The sequence below is a fragment of the Rattus rattus genome, chromosome 14 (genome assembly GCF_011064425.1).
Source record: "Rattus rattus isolate New Zealand chromosome 14, Rrattus_CSIRO_v1, whole genome shotgun sequence".
NCBI classification, from domain to species: Eukaryota; Metazoa; Chordata; class Mammalia; order Rodentia; family Muridae; genus Rattus; species Rattus rattus.
Genome location: NC_046167.1, coordinates 1,599,515 through 1,617,817, shown reverse-complemented (window position 1 = coordinate 1,617,817; position 18,303 = coordinate 1,599,515). Strand labels below are relative to the sequence as shown.

At 36.9% G+C, this 18,303-nt stretch overlaps 1 protein-coding gene across 10 annotated transcripts in view; it reads right to left on the bottom strand.

The window, feature by feature from the left end:
- The window catches only part of Abi1 (abl interactor 1), a 78,581-nt gene that overhangs the window by 8,012 nt on the left and 52,266 nt on the right, over window positions 1–18,303 (bottom strand). For 2 of the 10 annotated variants that reach the window (XM_032884383.1, XM_032884378.1), the window contains exons 4-8: window positions 12,687–12,701; window positions 11,879–11,979; window positions 10,246–10,386; window positions 6,693–6,793; window positions 3,117–3,293 (exon numbers count right to left, since the gene is read on the bottom strand). In XM_032884383.1, the coding sequence (XP_032740274.1) occupies window positions 3,117–3,293; window positions 6,693–6,793; window positions 10,246–10,386; window positions 11,879–11,979; window positions 12,687–12,701 (535 nt within the window). The remainder of the gene's footprint in view (window positions 1–3,116; window positions 3,294–6,692; window positions 6,794–10,245; window positions 10,387–11,878; window positions 11,980–12,686; window positions 12,702–18,303) is intronic. The other 8 variants (XM_032884384.1, XM_032884374.1, XM_032884375.1 and 5 more) reach the window with 5 other exon arrangements.

Here is an 18,303-nt window from a genome sequence, read left to right as displayed (position 1 = left end):
AGGACCACAAACATAAATAAGTATGCCAAGAACAGTCTGCAAATGAAAACAAACAAAACAAAACAAACAAACAAACCCTGCTACCATCTTCAAGTTTTTGTCCCCACAGAACCTAAGGCTCGGCCACCGGGGTAAGTGCATAATGTAGTAAGTACACTTACTCTTAACCCAGCATTACATTATTTGGGGAACTTTTTAATTTACTATAACATTTATCTTAGCACAATGTTTTTCAAGGAAAGACTTCTAAAATATGTCACAATTAAACATCTACAGAGCCCTCCAAAAAAACCTATTTTACTTTTAAGTCTATAAACTAACAGACTAATCTAGCTTTAGGGTAAAGATGTAAATTTAAAACCAAATAATGTTTAACAGCTGTTAATTACATGTATACATATGTAGATAAATCAATACATTAACTATGAATTTCTTTTAAAGAATGTATATCTACATTTACATACTTCTCTGGGAAACACTTTTTTTTTTTTTCTTTTTTTTTTTTTTTTTTTTTTTCTTTTCTTTTTTTTTTTCGAGCTGGGGACCGAACCCAGGGCCTTATGCAAAGATGAGGCAAGCGCTCTACCACTGAGCTAAATCCCCAACCCCTGGGAAACACTTTCTTACAAAGTAACATTTGTTACTTTTTTAAGTTGCCAACTTTATTTGTAAGAAATCAACCCTAAATTTACTAAGGGACAAGAATGCTCCATGTATCTAGTGATTAATTTTTCAGTTTCTGAGGGGAAGTTGTCAAATATGGTCTTTTAATGGATACTGAAAAAGGAAACTTAATCACTAATCAGTCAAAATATACAATTATCTGCACTTTATTAGTTCCTGATTAATATAATGCAGCCAGTTACTGGCTAGCTTAAAGTATGCACAGCCTTTTTCAGGAAATACTTTGTAGGAAATTGGCATTAAAGGTTCCTGTGACTAGCAAATATAAGAAAGGCTGACACAAAGATATGCTTACTTTGTCTCACTTTAACAAGACAGTGATTGCTGAAAATGACACAGAACAAGTCAATGGGTTTAAGTGGAAAGACTCTGCTTCCCAGTGATCACCAGTAAGTGATGTTACATTAACCAAGTAAAACAACTTTATTGGTCCCTAAGATCATTTCATCCAATTTATCATTTTAATCCAAGGTACAAATTTGTTGGTTAGAGAAATATATATGCTCTGATATTTCATATAGATCTAAAAACAGCATTCGGTTTACTAGCAGAAACTGGTCTTTCATTCTGTTACAGAGACGACTTGTTAAAGGGTTAGAGGGTATTGATTTTAAAACAAACAAAAAAGCCTCCCATTAGTCACAATAATTCCAAGGAAGAACCCTTAGTGACTAGTCATGCTCGTTAGTTGTGGGAGAAGAGACAGGAGATGTACTATGAAGATGCTCTTCACCAGCACATGTGCTGAGAGGAGCAGTGCACATCACAGCACTAAACACAGCCACGTACCAGTAAACTTCACCAGCAGCTCCTACTGAAGGAGAAATGGATAGAACAAAATATGCTTTACACCCGAGGCTAAGTTTCCTTCCCAGTTTCAAAAAGAATACTGATATTCACTAAGAAGTACCCACAGACATTTGTGAAACTAGGCAAGTGTAGGTTGGTGAAATAAAAAATATTTGCAGAATAAATTGAAAGACAAAGTGTGTGTGTGTGGGGGGGGAGAGATAATGACCATTAAGATGGGATCGTAAAAAGCAGAATATGAAAAGAAAGTTAATGAAACTAGTGGGATAAACAACTAATTTGTCTTGATTGTATATGCCTTTAATAGGCTTCAGGAGGCAGCGTTCAAGGTCAGCCTGAACTCCACAGTGAGTTCCAAAATGAACTATCTCCAAAAAAATAAATAAATAAATAAATAAATAAATAAATAAATAAATAAATAAATAAATAAAAAAGCAAAAGCCTAAACGACTGAGTTATACGACATTCAGACACTGAGGCTCAATATCAACTGGCTGCCAAGGAGATAGCAGGCAATAGTTTAATATTTCATAGTAACCTGAATGAAAATTCTGGTCTGGAAAAAAAGGTGTATAAATCTGAGGTTGTCTGTGAATATAGACATTTAAGACAAAGTGGTTTTCAATTTGCTATAACCCAATTACTCTGTAACTCAAAATTTTAAACAAAAGACAAACAATAGCCTCTCCTTAAGTTAGGCATAATGGTGTTTGCCTGTCATCCCAAGTAGGAGGGCTGAAAGTTTAAGGCCAGTATAACTTAAGCAGTACCAGTACCAGGCCAGTTAGGGCTATAAAGTAAAGCCTTGTCTTTTAAAAAAAAAGTATATATATATGAACCAAGCAAATCCCCATGTAAATATAGCATAGTCATCATTATTTTTATGGAACATTCAGTTCTAGAAACACTTAAAAAGAAGCTGCCATAGAAAAACCTGTCAGCCACATCCAATATTTCATGACAAAAATACTAGACAACAGGCTTATTTCAAACTATTTCCCTTCTAGATTTAGCATGGAAAGTGAACTCAATGATTCTCCTCAATATTCAAACCTTTTCTATTTCCTGTAAAATTTTTAGACACTGGCTGTAATTAGTACTGAGGTGTGTATTTTGAAGTAAACAGAAGGAAATCAAAAGAAAATCCCTCCCACCTGTTAGAATTATTCAGACAGAAAAGTAAGCAGGCATTATAAATGTTTTCATTTGAAAGCATTTTAAAAGCGCTCACAACCTTAGAAGTGATAGCCAGCAATTTCTTTTCGTTAAATTTTTTTTTAAAAATCCTGTGTGTTTGTGGCCTTGGACCATTACTGAACCATCAAAATCATGCCAATAAAATTTAAGATTGTTTAGTTGAAATTATACTGTAGTAATACTAATAGCACATTAAAGTATCTGTTGAATTTTGGTAGATTAAGTATACTCAAATGAACCCTGGAGAATAAGTAATAAGCAGTTACATTTAAAATGGTTATTCAAGGATTAACATTCTAAAGCAAAACCAAACATGAAATAGCATGACTTAAATTGTTGTCTATCACAGTCAAGAATAACAGTTTAAAATAATTTCCTTCAAAAGGAGCTCCACTATTGCTGTATGCCTGCAAACACAAGCTTACTTGAATTTTGAGAATAAAGTGGACCTCCATTAACATGAGGCTGAGCAGAGAATTGCGCAGTCACAGAGGGAGTTCGTCTATATCCACCAGAAGATGTCGAAGAAGTGGTAGAGTTGTGTCGAGAAATCTGCCTGGTCATTGTGCCATACTGGGAACCAGGAGCTGCGCCAGGGGCTGCTGAAAAGCATTAGTCAGAGGCAACCAAGACAGCATTACAAACACCCACAGTGGCAGGACAGGGAGCTACTGCTTTCTAACGCCCAGACATGAAATAAGGAAGGAAGAAGGTGAAAACCAAATTATCTCCACTTCTAAAGTTTACAAACAAGAGGACAGCTAGTATGAAGACCTACAAAAGTGACCGGTGAGCATTATTAATCCTTTGCAATAACCACAGTCCCAAATGCTATTTACTAATGCTGCATGTAACCTACAGGTGTATTTCAGAATGTTCTCTACACAATGCACAGGAACAACTATTCAGACCACTTACACTGTATTGGTATAAATAACACAGGGATAACTTGAAATATATGATAAGAAATATATGTGTAAGTTGTCTGCAAGTTCCACACCATTTTATTATATAAAGAACCTGAGTTTTTACGGATTCTCTATCTATTGAAGGTGGGGTATCCAAGAATCAACCACCTGAGGGAATAAATGACAACTGTATAGCTTTTGCATGTACACTAGCTCCAACAAAATGAGCACTACAGGCAGTCTGTCTAAGGCCCCAGCTGCTTGCTGTGGGTCATTCAGGACTGCTACCTAAGCAACTTCCTCTCCACAGCCAAGTTTCAAAATCTGATTCAAAATTCTATCAGGCTAAAAGACCCAGGTTAAGTATTAATAACGTAAACAATAAAATTTAAACTGTTAAGTATATTTTTCTGATTTTATAACTGTTAATAATGGCTGTTATTAATTATTTAGGTTGTATTTTGGTACTATTCTTAACACTACTAGAATATGACTTTTTATGAATGAACACTGCTAAATATAGTTCCTGAATTTCCCTAGGATTAACTATTTTAAGCTTCAGCACTGATGACAATCTCCCCTTGAGAGTTTGTTGTAATGGAAATTTCTGGGTCCTATCCAGAGATATTAACAAAGTAGGTCTAGGATGGAGTCTGAGAACTGAAATTTCTACAGTTCCTCCATGTTGATGACCGATGCTCTGAAAGTCATTGCTCTAAATAAGTAGTTAGAAAACATTTTTTTCTTTAAGTCCACTCCTAAAAATTAAAACTTAGGTGTGCCTGGAGTGGGTTATACCTCTATGTAATGACCACATTCAAACTCAAACTGACACAGCTTTAAGATGAGTTAGTACACAAGTGCACAAAGACTTCACAGAGCCTCTAGAAAAAAACTTCTGACAGAATGGGAATGAAAAAGACAAGTAATAGCTTTGAGCTCACAAACCTAAGCAGAGACTTTTCCAAGAACTAGTGTTCCGAGAACTAGTACTCTCATGTTAGTATCTAAGTCTGACACTGATAAACCAGAGCAGATGCTGGCTTACCTTGACGAGTAAGCAACAGAGGTGTTAGTAACAAGACGCACCATCAGTGTAGACCCAGGTCCACATGCCCCCACATCAAGGCTGGCAAGCAAAGATGACTGTCTACATTTTCATCCAGTGAACTCAACAATAGCATCTCACTATGGCTTTAACAATCGTCTTCCAGCTACTAAGTAGGCTGAGAGCATTTCATTCTCACAGACTTTCTTTCAGTGACTTCTACATTCATGGGGTTTTGTATTATCTCCTTCCCTCTCCTTTTCCTCAGTATTATATAAATGTTTTGAAAAAAATGTAAAAATATTTTCAGTTTAATTTCACCTAAATTAATTATTGTAAGAGACACCTCACCATTTATCCTAAGTATTGTGTACTTCTAAACTGAATGTAGATTCGGGAGGTAGGGGGAGCTAAGACAGGGTTTCTCTGTGTAACATCAACCAGACTGGCCTTGAACTCACAGAGATCCGCCTAGCTCTGCCTCCTAAATGCTGGGATTAAAGATGTATGCCACCACCGCCCAGCCTGAATCTACAATTCTTTTTTTCTTTTTTCTTTTTATCGGAGCTGGGGACTGAACCCAGGGCCTTGCGCTTGCTAGGCAAGCACTCTACCACTGAGCTAAATCCCCAACCCCTACAATTCTTTATATTAGCATTCAGTCTAGTCCTTCCCAACTTGAAGACAATTTGAACGCATCCTACTGACAGTTATTTCATAGTACTGTCAGCCAACTTAAAACCTAGGCTGCGTCAAAACTTTTGAAAGAATAATCCAAAGGATAGCATCAGAGCATCCCAATCACACTCTATTTCCTTTCCATGTTCCACTTCCTGTCTCTACCTTCACCCCAGTCCTCTGATTGAATGTGATAATTGCTAGTTTTCATCAATCTAAACAAATTACAAATAAAAATCTTGTTAAGTTGGTTGGTTATAAATCATACACAGAACCATGTTGTATTGTAGTAGAGAGTCTTCTCCATGTTCTTACAGTGTTAAGTTCAAAGGTCTTTCACCAAAAGAAATAAGTAATGATTAGATTTAACTTTTAGTAGTACCATCTATAGCCCAACAACTGTAACAACTGTAATCTGTCAGCTACAGGAGTACACTGCAGATATGTAAAATATAACTAATGATTCCCCAGCGCCTATACAGTCTCATAAGCAACACTCACTGGGAGAAGCTGAGCTCCAGGGAGCCAGACACAATGTTTTCTAACAAAACAGTTTATGACTTAGATCAGAGTGTAAAAACAGAACTAAAACTTCCAAAATGGCAGGGAAATACTACGTATTAGAAGGTAAACAAAAAAAGAAACATCTGTATATAAAACCTGTTCAAATGAGTTTATAAATGCAGTACCCACAAAATTAGCCTGTGTTTATAATCAGATCATTTTCCTTAAACAATACATTTGATAAGTAAGATTATTTTCCTCTAATTCTTTTCATTATGATTACCTTTCAAATGTGTGGTTTTTAATATGCACATTTTATTTCTGGGCAGCTACATCTGAAAAAAAGTCTATGTTTCACTAGCTAAATTCCAAAGGGATAACTGAATGTTCTCCCAGAATACCTTAAATTTACACACTTTTTAAAAAGGTAAAATAAATTTTTCTATTTTTAAATCTCACCTTACAGTCACTGCATTTCACTAAAATAGGTACTGAATCTTATACATAAATAGGAAGCCACAAATATATTAGTTTAGCAATACTGACCTGAATGAAATATCATGCAATATGGTTTGCTTTTGAAATAATAAACATCATAAACTATTATAAAGACAAGATTTACTAAAACAAAATGGCCAAAACTGACTTAGCAAAGTTATTTCTCTGTACCACACATAGAGATTGTAAAACTCCAACAACTTTGTGAAAATTAACCTAGAAATAGCGTATTTTTATATTTGTCTTTAATATAGGAATAGCCACAATCTCATAGCTAATTTAGTTCAATATGCATAGACTGTTTGAGCCTCCATAATAAAGTTAACAGACATCACAGAGGGAATCGAGAGCACTAGCGACCATACCTGGGCCCGCAGTGGGCGGGGAGGGTGTGGGCACAGCAATGGGAATACCAATGCTGCTGCTCCCACTGTTTTCCCGGCTTCCGCTTCCTCCACTACTCCCACTGCAAAGAAGAAAAGCATTGGAAAATCGTTTTTACAGACTGATTTTTTAAAAGATTAATCATAGACTGGGGCTACTAAACACTCATAATTAACTTGGTTATAAACCTTTACTCTATTAAAATGGTTCTTGAGTTACACTGTTCTTCTAGAACTCTAAAAACTAGTAACTAGCATAGTACTCGAACCCTACCTGGCTTTTATTCCCAGCACTCTGAAAGCAGATACAGATGGATCTTTGTGTGTTCAAAGCTAGCCGGGGACCTTGTCTTAAAATGGTAATTATAGCTTTAAGAAACGTCTTGAGCAGTGAAGTCTCACAGTACAGTGAGTTACAAATACCAGTGTCAAGCCTTCTGTGACTAAGAGCATAAGAGCCTGCTGTGGTGGCACACGACAGTTTCAGTCAGCACTGGCTGAGCCTAGAGGTTCTTGAGCCTGGCATACATAACCTTGTTTCCCTCTGTGATGGTTGTATATGCTCAGCCCAGGGAGTGGCACTATTAGAGTGTGTGGCCCTGTTGGAGTAGGTGTGTCACTGTGGGTGTGGGCTTTAAGACTCTCACCCTAGTGGCCCGGAAACCAGTATTCTGATAGCAGCCTTCAGATGAAGATGTAGAACTCTCAGTTCCTCCTGTACTATGCTTGCCTGGATGCCACCATGTTCCTGTCTTGATGATAATGGAGTGAACCTCTGAACCTGTCAGCCAGCCCTAAATAAATGCTATCCTCATAAGAGTTGCCTTGGTCATGGTGTTTGTTCATATCAGTAGAACCCTAACTACGACAACCTCCTTGTTCCTCAGAAAGGATCAGTGACCCATACCCTCATAAAACTCTATAGTAGAACATGAGAAAACAAACTCAAGAGTTAGCGCAACAGGTAATATGAAAACAAAAGTACAAAACAATGGGAGAGGGGGTGGATCCTTGTCTGAAAATCAACAAAACCAGAAAGAAAAACAATTTCTCCCTATCTGAAAGAAAAGTAAAAGGGCACGGTGGCACACAGCTGTAATCCCTGCATTTAGGAGGCCAATGAAAGAATATGACACCGTCTAGGTCAGTCTGGCCTATACAACAAAGCCATGTTTCCAAAACATAAATATTTTGAGTACAGGGGTGTACACCTTCACACCCAGAACTGGGAAAGCAGAGGCAGGTGGGTCCCTATCAGTTTGAAGCATGGTCTATAAAGCCAAGTTCAAGACCTGCCAGGGCTACATACCTTGCCTCAAAAGCAAACCAACAAACAAATATAAAATACATAAAGACAAATTGAAGATTAAGTGATAAGGAATTTTCTGGGAAATGAGTGTGATGATTTAAATAAGAATGGCCCCCACAGACTCATATATTTGACTGCTTGGTCATCAGGAAGTAGCACTATTCGAGATGAATTAGTAGGTGTAGCCTTGGAGTGTGTCACTGAGAGTAGAGTCTGAGGCAGCCTCTTCCTGTTGCCTGTAGATCTCTCAGCTACTTCTCCAGTACCATTTCTGCCTGCATGCCACCATGCTTCCTGCCCTGATGATAATGGACTCAACCTCAGAAACTTTAACCATGCACCAATTAAACGTTTTCTTTATAAAAGTTGCCTTGATCATGGTGTCTCTTCACAGAAATAGAATGGTAACTAAGGCAATGAGCAAAAGAATAGAAAACAGTTTAAAGGTAGGTTTCACTGCTACTAAGAAACTATTCCACTTCCTCCAAGCCAAGTCCTTCTACCTGAGAGTAATCGCTGTCTAGCATACCTGCCCCTCACTGTGTTGCCCAGGCTAGTTTCAAACTCCTGATCTCAAAGGATCCTCTAGCCTTCTAAGTATATGCCACAGTGCATAGCTTATACTGTATTTTAAAAGCAATACTGTTTGCTGGATATGCACACAAACTCAGTAAGGCAAAGATTTATAGTGCCTGAGTAAGATTTTTATTCTATTTTCCAATGATTAATTTAAAATTAAATTATCACATTTTAATAAAAAGACCCACTAATAGAACATGGGCTTAAATATGAAATTGTCAACTCATTCAAGTCAGGAAATCTACTCAGCTTTATGTCAGACATAGGAATATTTGTACACTTAAGATCTTCTGTAATTACTGACTTTGGCGCTTTTTATCTAAAATAGGCATAAGAGGTCGCAAATTATACTGTGTGGGCTAAAACTAGACAACAGTCCAATTTTTGCCTATGACCTAACTTTTTGTTAATAGTGAAAACTCAAAAGAGGAACGGTATTTTTGCAAAACATTAAAATTATATGAAATTCAAATTTTAGTACCATATGTAAGATTTTACTAGACCATAGCTTTGTTCGTTCATTTACATGTCATCTATGGCTGTCATGGTGCTAAATTTGCAACAATGATTAAATTTTTCCAAAATCCTGACATATTGACATTCTAGAAATACATTTTAAAAATAGGTGTTAGTATTTCAACACAATAAGCTTCGGAAAAAACAACAAAACTAGGTCTTACTTGTTTCTGACTAGTTTGACACACTCATTCTAAATAACTAGTGGTGGAACAAGATTAAGCTATTACTACCTCTACTTAACCCTCTGTCCAAGAGCATTTAAGAGTATTGTTCCCTGTGCCCTTCCTAATGAGCAGGAGTTCCTGGTAAATGAACCTAGCAGTCTCATTCACACTAAGAATATATCCTACCACTGAGCCATGAAAACCCAGCCCTACCTTACAACCTTTAAAGATGTGTTATGTTAAAAAGCATCCTTGGGTGAGGAGGGCGGAGAAGGTGATAGAACTGGGTTACTACTAAAACACTTTTGTTCCAAAATTTCTGAATACATTATATGCAAATTTAACAGAGCAAAACAATTTTAAGCTTTATTTGGGGGTTTTCTGTTTGCTTTTGGTTTGGGCTCTGCTTTTGAGACAGGGTTTCATATAGCACAGGCTGGCCTCAAATCCACTAAGTAGCTAAGGATAACCCTGAACTTCAGGTCCTCCTGCCTCCATCTCCCAAGTGCTGTAACTGTAGATGTGCACCATCATGCCTGGTTTGTATGGTACTGGGATCAAACCCAGAGCTTCCTGTATGTTAAGGCAAGCACTATGCCAACTTATACATCTTTAGCCTCTAAAAAGCACTCTTTAGTTGTAATCCCAACATGTACTTGTATCTCTGTCAAAAATAAGAAATATGATCTGTATACAGTATACACAAATTAAAAAACAAAAACAAAAAAAAAAAAAAAACCTCAAAAGAAAAACTGAAATTTGATGGGACCAGAAATACAAAGAATGGTGCTCGCTTCAGCAGCACATATACTAAAATTAGAAATACGAAGAATGATGCCCTCCCCTTTTACATCCACTATTAGCATTAAAGTAACACCTAACTTGTATCTGTGTCTTTAGAAATCGTCCCTCGGCAATCAACAGCACACACTTTCAGAGCTCAGGTGTTCAGGCGAAGGCTTACCTGTGCGTCCTTGGTCTCTGGTTTAAAGAAGCCGTCCTGCCTGGACTATGCTGGCTTCCAAGCCTCGCAGGACTAGTCATGTAGTCATTAGGAACTGTGGGAGGCTTAACAGGCTCTAGGGTTTTGTAAGGGGTATTCCGCCTAACAACGAAGAACAGAAGGAGGGATAATGAATAAGAAAGACAAACATCACCCCCCAAAATTTGCAAAAATATCTCTCTCTCTCTCTCTCTCTCTCTCTCTCATACACACACACAGAACTTTTTTTTCCCAATTTTAATTTAAAAAAGTAAAGACTGGCAAGATGGTTCAGGGGGGTAAAGGTGCTTGCCACCCAAGTCTAGAGACATTAGTTCAATCCCTAGAACCCATTTACCAGGGGAGAGGGATACTGTGCATACAAGTGGTAACGCATTCACTCACGACACCACAGAATTGTCTCTGACCTACACAAAGCATAAGGTAGCACAAGTTACACAACACACAGTCTCCAAGGACAAAAAAAAAAGTTTTTAACAGTAATTACTAGTGATATATTAAAATTCTGACGTTTTAACATAAAAATTGAAATTTGTTGCGAAAATTATTGGAGTCATTTAAATGTTCTAACATTATACTAAAAATAATGGTTATAATGCTCAATAATATATAATATTAAAATATACATTATTCCCAATTCAGTCACTCACAAGCCTTTTGGGGAAGAGGGGAGCATGGCTGGCTGCTGACTAACACCCTCCACAAAAGCAAGAAATCTAATATGGAACTTCCAAGTAACTAATCCTTCACAAACACCTAAAAAATTATTGATACAATTAGTACAACCAGAAGTCACCACCACCTTTTCCAGCTTTCCATCAAGGTACTCTGGTGCAAAAGGGCCTGTGAGTAGCTGATGCAGTTAGAGCCACTCAGGCAGAGTCCTAAGCCATGGAATAGGAAAAAGAGAAGATGGAGACTACTAAGCTGAACTACACGAAGCACACCGCTTACTCAATGAGCCACAACATAAATACTACACATGTGAGTGGAAGCACTACATTTAAGATAAAGCATAAGGCAGATTTACATTCATGTGTGTGTGTGTGTGTGTGTGTGTGTGTGTGTGTGTGTGTGTGTGTGTGTAAAATTTTTGTAAAAAAATATAGGAATGTTCTGTCTGCATGTACCCCTGTATGCCAGAAGAGGGCATCAGATTCCATTAGATGGTTGTGAGCCACCATGCGGTTGCTGGGAATTGAACTCAGGACCTCTGAAAGAGCAGTCAGTGCTCTTAACGGCTGAGCCATCTCTCCAGCCCTCTACATTTTTTATATGTATAAATAAAGGATATGCATTTATCCATATATAAAAGATCATTAATTCCTGGCATGACTCGTATAATTCCAAAGCTAAGGAGGGGGAAACAGGCAACTTTGGGGCTTAGCAGCAATCTAGCTTCCTGGGTGAGTTTCAGGCCAATGAGAGTACCTGTCTTAAAGGAGGTGAACAACTTTCCTGAGGGTGAAACTTCCACACACACACACACCGCACACACGAATTTAAAGGGTAGTTCCACAAGAGCAAATTCAAAAACAAGCAAACATGCACTCAAGTCTCAGGAATTCTTTGTAGAATACAGTTGAATTTGTACCCCAAAGTTCCTCGGCCTGACACAGGAGGGCTTGGTGGTTTCTGCGTGGGAGGATTTGTTCTCGACAATGTGCCAGTTCTTGCAGGCTGGTTATTTCCGTGCTAAAATGTGGAAAGAAAAATTTTATTTCTGCATCAACTTGTTCTTGATGTTTTAACATGATGTCTTTTTCTTAATATCAGAATGTGAAGTAAGGATTCCCAGACAGTTCTAATAGAGTTTGGTATTACATTTTAAAAGTTTAAAAGCTACCTATGCTCAGTTCTTCTCATCATATTTTGTGCTATTCATATCAATTTATACAAAATACAAGATTGCTACATTTTATATCTTATTGTTAGACATGTTCATTGATATCGAACTTATTCAAGAATCAGAGTTAAAATGTTTGAATAAACACTTATATATGCATTATGTGTGCATAAAAGCAAACCACAAAGCTGTCAATCTGCTATAATACTCATTGCAAATATAATTTTTATCCTAATAATTCAGCAATAAAATCGCATGTGACGTCTGGGAAACCTAACTGTAAGTCAATGGAAGCAAAGCAACTGTAAAACACAGGAGCAAAAGCAGTACCTGTTAGAACAATTAATGTCCCTAAAGTGCAAACATCAATATATCTAGGATATATTAACACAGCCAAGCTAAATGCTGCTGATGTGATCTAAGTTTGAGCATACTTAATCTACGTAAATCCTACAGGGAAAAGCAGACAGACAGGAGTTTTCATAGTTTAGTGGCTCTGCAGCCTCTGTCACATAGAGAAAGTACTGTGGATCAAATGATAAGCAGTGTCTCTTACCTTGGCTTTTAGCCACTTTTTGTTGGCAAAAACAAAAAAGGGGGAAAAAGTAGAAATTAATTCTAGGTAAGTTGTATCTGACAGGACAGCTTGACATTTATATTACTGAATTTATGTTAACAAGGTTTTATCTAACTCTATTTGAAATACACTTTGAAAGTTATCCAGAGGAACTAGAGAAAATAAATGTTTGTATGTTACACTTGTTTTTCCCTCAGTACTGGTACTCAGGGCTGTAAATGTTGGTCAAGCATTCTACCAATGAGCTAGCTACAACCTGCCACTACATTTCCCAGACTGGCCTTGAGCTGACTTTATGACCCAGACAAAGCCTGGAGTTTATTTATGGTTGATTCTCTTGCCTCAGTCTCCCAGGGAGCTGGGACTGCTGGCTCTTGTCTAACATGTACTTCTAAAAAGTTAATTCGTAAGGAAATTACCAATTAATTAAGCCAATCTCAGGTAAGCATTTAACCCATGGATCTAATCCAACTCAATCAGGGATGAAGCAGAGTTGGGAAGGTGTCCCCAAAGTATGTAATGGCTTTTTCAGTCGACAGCATCCAGCACCCATGTCAGGCTTCTCATGACTATCTGTAACTTCAGTTATAAGACATCAAATGCCCTTTCTGGCCTCTACAAACACTGCACTCACATGCACATCCCTTCACATACACACGTTTACAGATAATTAAAAATAAAAACAAAATCTGTAGCTGAGGGTGATAGCTTTAATTCCAGCTGTTAGGAGACAGATAGGCAGATCTCTGCATAGCCTAGTCTATGTAATGAGTTCCAAGCCAGCCAGAGCCACATAGTAAGACTCTGAATCAGAAAAATAAAAATAAAAATTCACAAGTTGATTTCAAGTTCAGGAAAGGATTCAGCCTTGCACCTCAGTGTTTAAAAACTAAACCCAAAGCCCTGGGAATGTAGCTCAGTTTGCAGAGCCCTGAAGTGCATCAACACTGGGCGTCATTCTCAGCGTGCCATAACCCAAGTATGGCAGTAGAACTCCTGAAAATCCAGAATGTGGGAGGTGGGGGCAAATGATCCACTACATACAAGTTCAAGGCCAGTTTTGGGACCATACAATCCTACCTCAAAAACAAAATTATGGGTGTTGTGTTATGAGTAAGATAATGTATGTGTGTGCATAAAACTAACAAAGAATAAAAATAGCCTTTAAAAAGCAAAAATATAGGAAAAGCAAGCATCCACTTGTAGGTTGGCCAAATTCTGACTACAGAAAGAATAAAGAGTTTGAGAATTCTCTTATCTAGACTACTGAAGTCTGCAGTAAGCCTACACTATTAGGAAGATATATGTTGCTATGTTTTTATTGAGCAGTTCAGTGAAAACTCTAAATAAAAGCTGTGATCTTAAAGGCTGCTTCTGTGAGAGATGACCAGCTAACACACCTAAAACATGTGCATGCACGACCTGTAGTGTCAATCCCTTACACTAGGTCATTAAGAAAAAGAATTCCCATTTCTATAGTTTGTTTATAAAGTTTGGAGATTTCTATTTCTATCAATAACATCTGCTGTTCTCACACCTTATCTACCATTTTTCAATGACCCCAACTGCAACATTAAATAAAACCTTATGAAAGAATTCAGATTATCTTCTCAGTTATACAACTGTGCTACAACTTTAGTATTTCTGTTTGTTTAAACTGCCATCTGAGAACATTGTCTGGAACCCTACCTAATCACACCTAGATGTGAAGTACTACATTTAACTAATAATAAATCCTTAATAAGACATACTAGTGTATTGTATGATCTATGTATATGATGACTACATACATACCATATACATGTGCATACAGTATTTCATAATAATATAACATTTTAATTGTGCAAAAAAGTGTTCTAAGTACATTCTTACATCTTCATTTCTTTCAACTGAAAGAACAAAGACAAATAAAACATTTTTAAAACCCTCAGCATTTGTATGTAAGCTGTTCTCAAATTAAAGAACAATAGAACTAAACTAAACTTGAACCCTGCAACTATATAACTTCCTAACTTTCAACCTTTATTCAAGCTCAGCTTTCTCTACTAAACAGTTTGTGTGTGTGACTGTGTTCCAAAGAAGGAGTGTTGTAAAATTAATCTCTGCCTCTTAAATCTCAAAATATAACAGTTAGCAACTGAAATACTTACATGAAATGTCTATTTAAATGTCCCCAAACAAACAAAATAAGATTTTACTATTTCCTTAAGATCTCTCTTGCTCTAAACATTTACATTTATGAATGAGAAATTTTACCATTTACCTGGAATTAAAAGCATCAGAATTTTCTTTGAGCCCACTCTATTTTTCTAGCAGTAAGCTTCAGAAATCAATGAGACCAATTCTTTCTTTGAAGTAACTGATTAGCTCTCGCTCATATATAATATTCATGTAAGGCTGTGCTACAGTTTACTCATATAAATAAATAAATCTTAAAAATAATAATAATAAATAATAATAGTAATAATCAGAGAAACAGTCCCATGGTTAAGAGCTCTTATTGCCCCTGCAGAGGCCCCAGAGTTAGGTCCCATTACCCACATACAAAATGTCACAACTATCATACAGAAGGAGACTGTATCTCTATCTGCTCTGATCTCCACAGGGACCAAATACATCCAGTATACATACATACATGGTACACATAAACTCACTACACACACATGCAATACATACAGCACACACATGAATATAGTACACACAGGGTACACCACACAAGTGGCACACAAACATGGTACATTCATTTTGTGTATCCACATGGTCTGCACACATGGTACGTATACAAATATACATGCAAAACACTCAGATACAAAGATAAATACACCTGAAAAAAATTAAGAACAATAACTGGGAGACCATTAAAGCTGAGACAGCCCTGGTGTTCTGGGTTCCTACAATACAAACTAAAACTCAACTCCATAACTGACCAGAAACTAACAACCTTTGAGGCTTTACCTTAAAAAACACCAACTAATTCTAACCATTAAAATGTCTTTGTCTTGCTTCCTTGCTTTTCTGCATGACCTCCACATAAACACTAAATATATATAAGAAACTATCCTCTGTAAGTTAGAAATTAATTTAGATATCTGTTCATTGTTACTACTACCAGAAACAACTCTGCATTTCCCCACTAAGTATTCAAGCTTTCCTTCCCTACGCTCACTATGAAATATTGTGGCTGCCCATAATAAAAATCATCATCTTTTGTTGTTGTTCTTCATGTGCATATTCTAGTAGGTTCTGCATAGTGGGTTTCTCCTATCAGTATTTTATTCTGTTCCCCAAAATCTAACCAGACTTACTTTATGCTATTTTTTATTTCAAATTCCTATTAAAATATAGACACCATATACTATTCTGCATGAAATCTATTAAATTCATTTAAATGCTATTTAAATGTGCATAATCTATTTAAAGGAAGGCCAAGTATATCTCACCCAAACATCAAAATACTAAAATTTATAAATAAAATAGAATATTAATCTTAGGAGTACAAAAACCTTGAATGTAAAATGTGTTAGCTACAAGACAAGTATTAATCTATTTTAATATAGTATTTAAAATTTATAATTATAAAAATATCCAAACAGTGAAGTTCAATGACAAAAAACACCATGAAGAAACATCAGGTGTCATGATTCTTATTACAGCACAAATTTAACACACTGCTCAGAAATCAAACTTTATCTAGGAAGAGTTAAGATTAGGAAAAAAAAAATTTTAATCAAAATACATTGCATGTGAACTGAGAATAGGACCCCCATTGAAGGAATCAGAGAAAGAACTGGAAGAGCTCGAAGGGGCTCGAGACCCCTTATGAACAACAATGCCAAGCAACCAGAGCTTCCAGGGACTAAGCCACTACCTAAAGACTATACATGGACTGACCCTGGACTCTGACCTCATAGGAAGCAATGAATATCCTAGTAAGAGCACCAGTGGAAGGGTAAGCCCTGGGTCCTGCTAAGACTGAACCCCCAGTGAACTAGACTGTTGGGGGGAGGGCGGCAATGGGGGGAGGGTGGGGAGGGGAACACCCATAAAGAAGGGGGGATTAGGGGATCTTTGCCCGGAAACCGGAAAGGGAATAACACTAAAATGTAAATAAGAAATACTCAAGTTAATAAAAAAAAAAATACATTGCATGAAGAAAAATTTTAATTAAAAAAGAAATTAAATTTCTAAATACAAATAAATGTAAACCAAAGGCAAAAATAATAACAATTACAGGGAGTCGTAGAGTTGGTTATGGTGAAAATGCACATTTTAAAATAAATTTACTTTTCTGACTCATAATTTCAGCCAGTACATAATCATTAATCATTGTCATTATCATTTATGAATTTATCATTAATGAATGCCCAGATTTCTATAGTTTTGTAAGGAGCAGGTGGGTTGGTTAGATGGGTGTTGTGTTTGTTGAGTCTCAGTGTCCAGCCCAGCTGACTTGGAACACACTGTGCAGAACAAGCTGACCTTTAAGCTGTAGTCATCCTACTCCTTCTGCCTCCTGGAACTAGTAGTATTTCTTTTGAGATAGGGTCTCTGTATATAACCCTGGCTAGCCCAAAACTCACTCACTAGAACAGGCTAGCCTTGGATTCAAAAATGCACCTGCCACACCCAGCTGACATTATATCTTAATTTCACACATCTCTATAATCCTGTACGAAAAGGGTAACATAAGAGAATGAAGTTCTTACAGAAGTCCTAAACCCCACCCCACCCCCCAAAAAACCAACCAGTAAAAAGACCAGGGACAAAGTAATTGTGTATGTATATGTTTTGTATACATACAGATAATTGTACACACACCATCTTCATATTAATGTCAGACTAGCCTCAAATTCTCTCTATGAGCAAGAGTGGTCTTGAGCTTCCTATGCCCCTGACTCACCATCTGAGTGCAAGGACTGCCAAGTGTACCACCACTGTGGTACTTGGGATCAAATACAGGGTTATGGTCATACTAAGCAAGCACTCTACCAAAACATACCAGTTTCTAAAATATACCATTCATACCAGCCACCCACTCTTTTAAATCTTGGTCAAAACACTTAAAAACAGCAACCAAAGCAATGTGAGTATCTTTCAGAAGTGTACACTTGCACGGGATCAGTAAAATTAGGGATGCTATGTACCTTACCACAGTACTCTTGTAAAAAGAGATGTTTGTTTTTTAAATATCTGCATGTTTTAGTAATTAGAAAGAAAACTACCTAAGTTCTCATCCATATACTTTCAGCATCTAGGACGTTGTGTTTATGCTTCTTACTAAATTCCTACTTGAATTATACACAGTTGCATTTTCTTATCAAACTTCCTTTTAGAATTTGGACCCAAGCCTTTAATCCTAGCACTATGCAAGGGTACATAAAACATGGGGTTTTAAAGCACACAACCATGAGTGAAGGGAAAAGATAATTCAGGATATTTGTTTTTGAGATAATGGTTTTGTGAGGAAGCTGTTAAGTCTGAACTTCACTATGTAATCCAAGTGGGCTTCAAACTTAATTTGCTTCAGACTCTATAATGTTATAATTTTCTCCAACATCTGGCTCAGAAAATTTTCTTTATTGAATGGGGGGGGGGG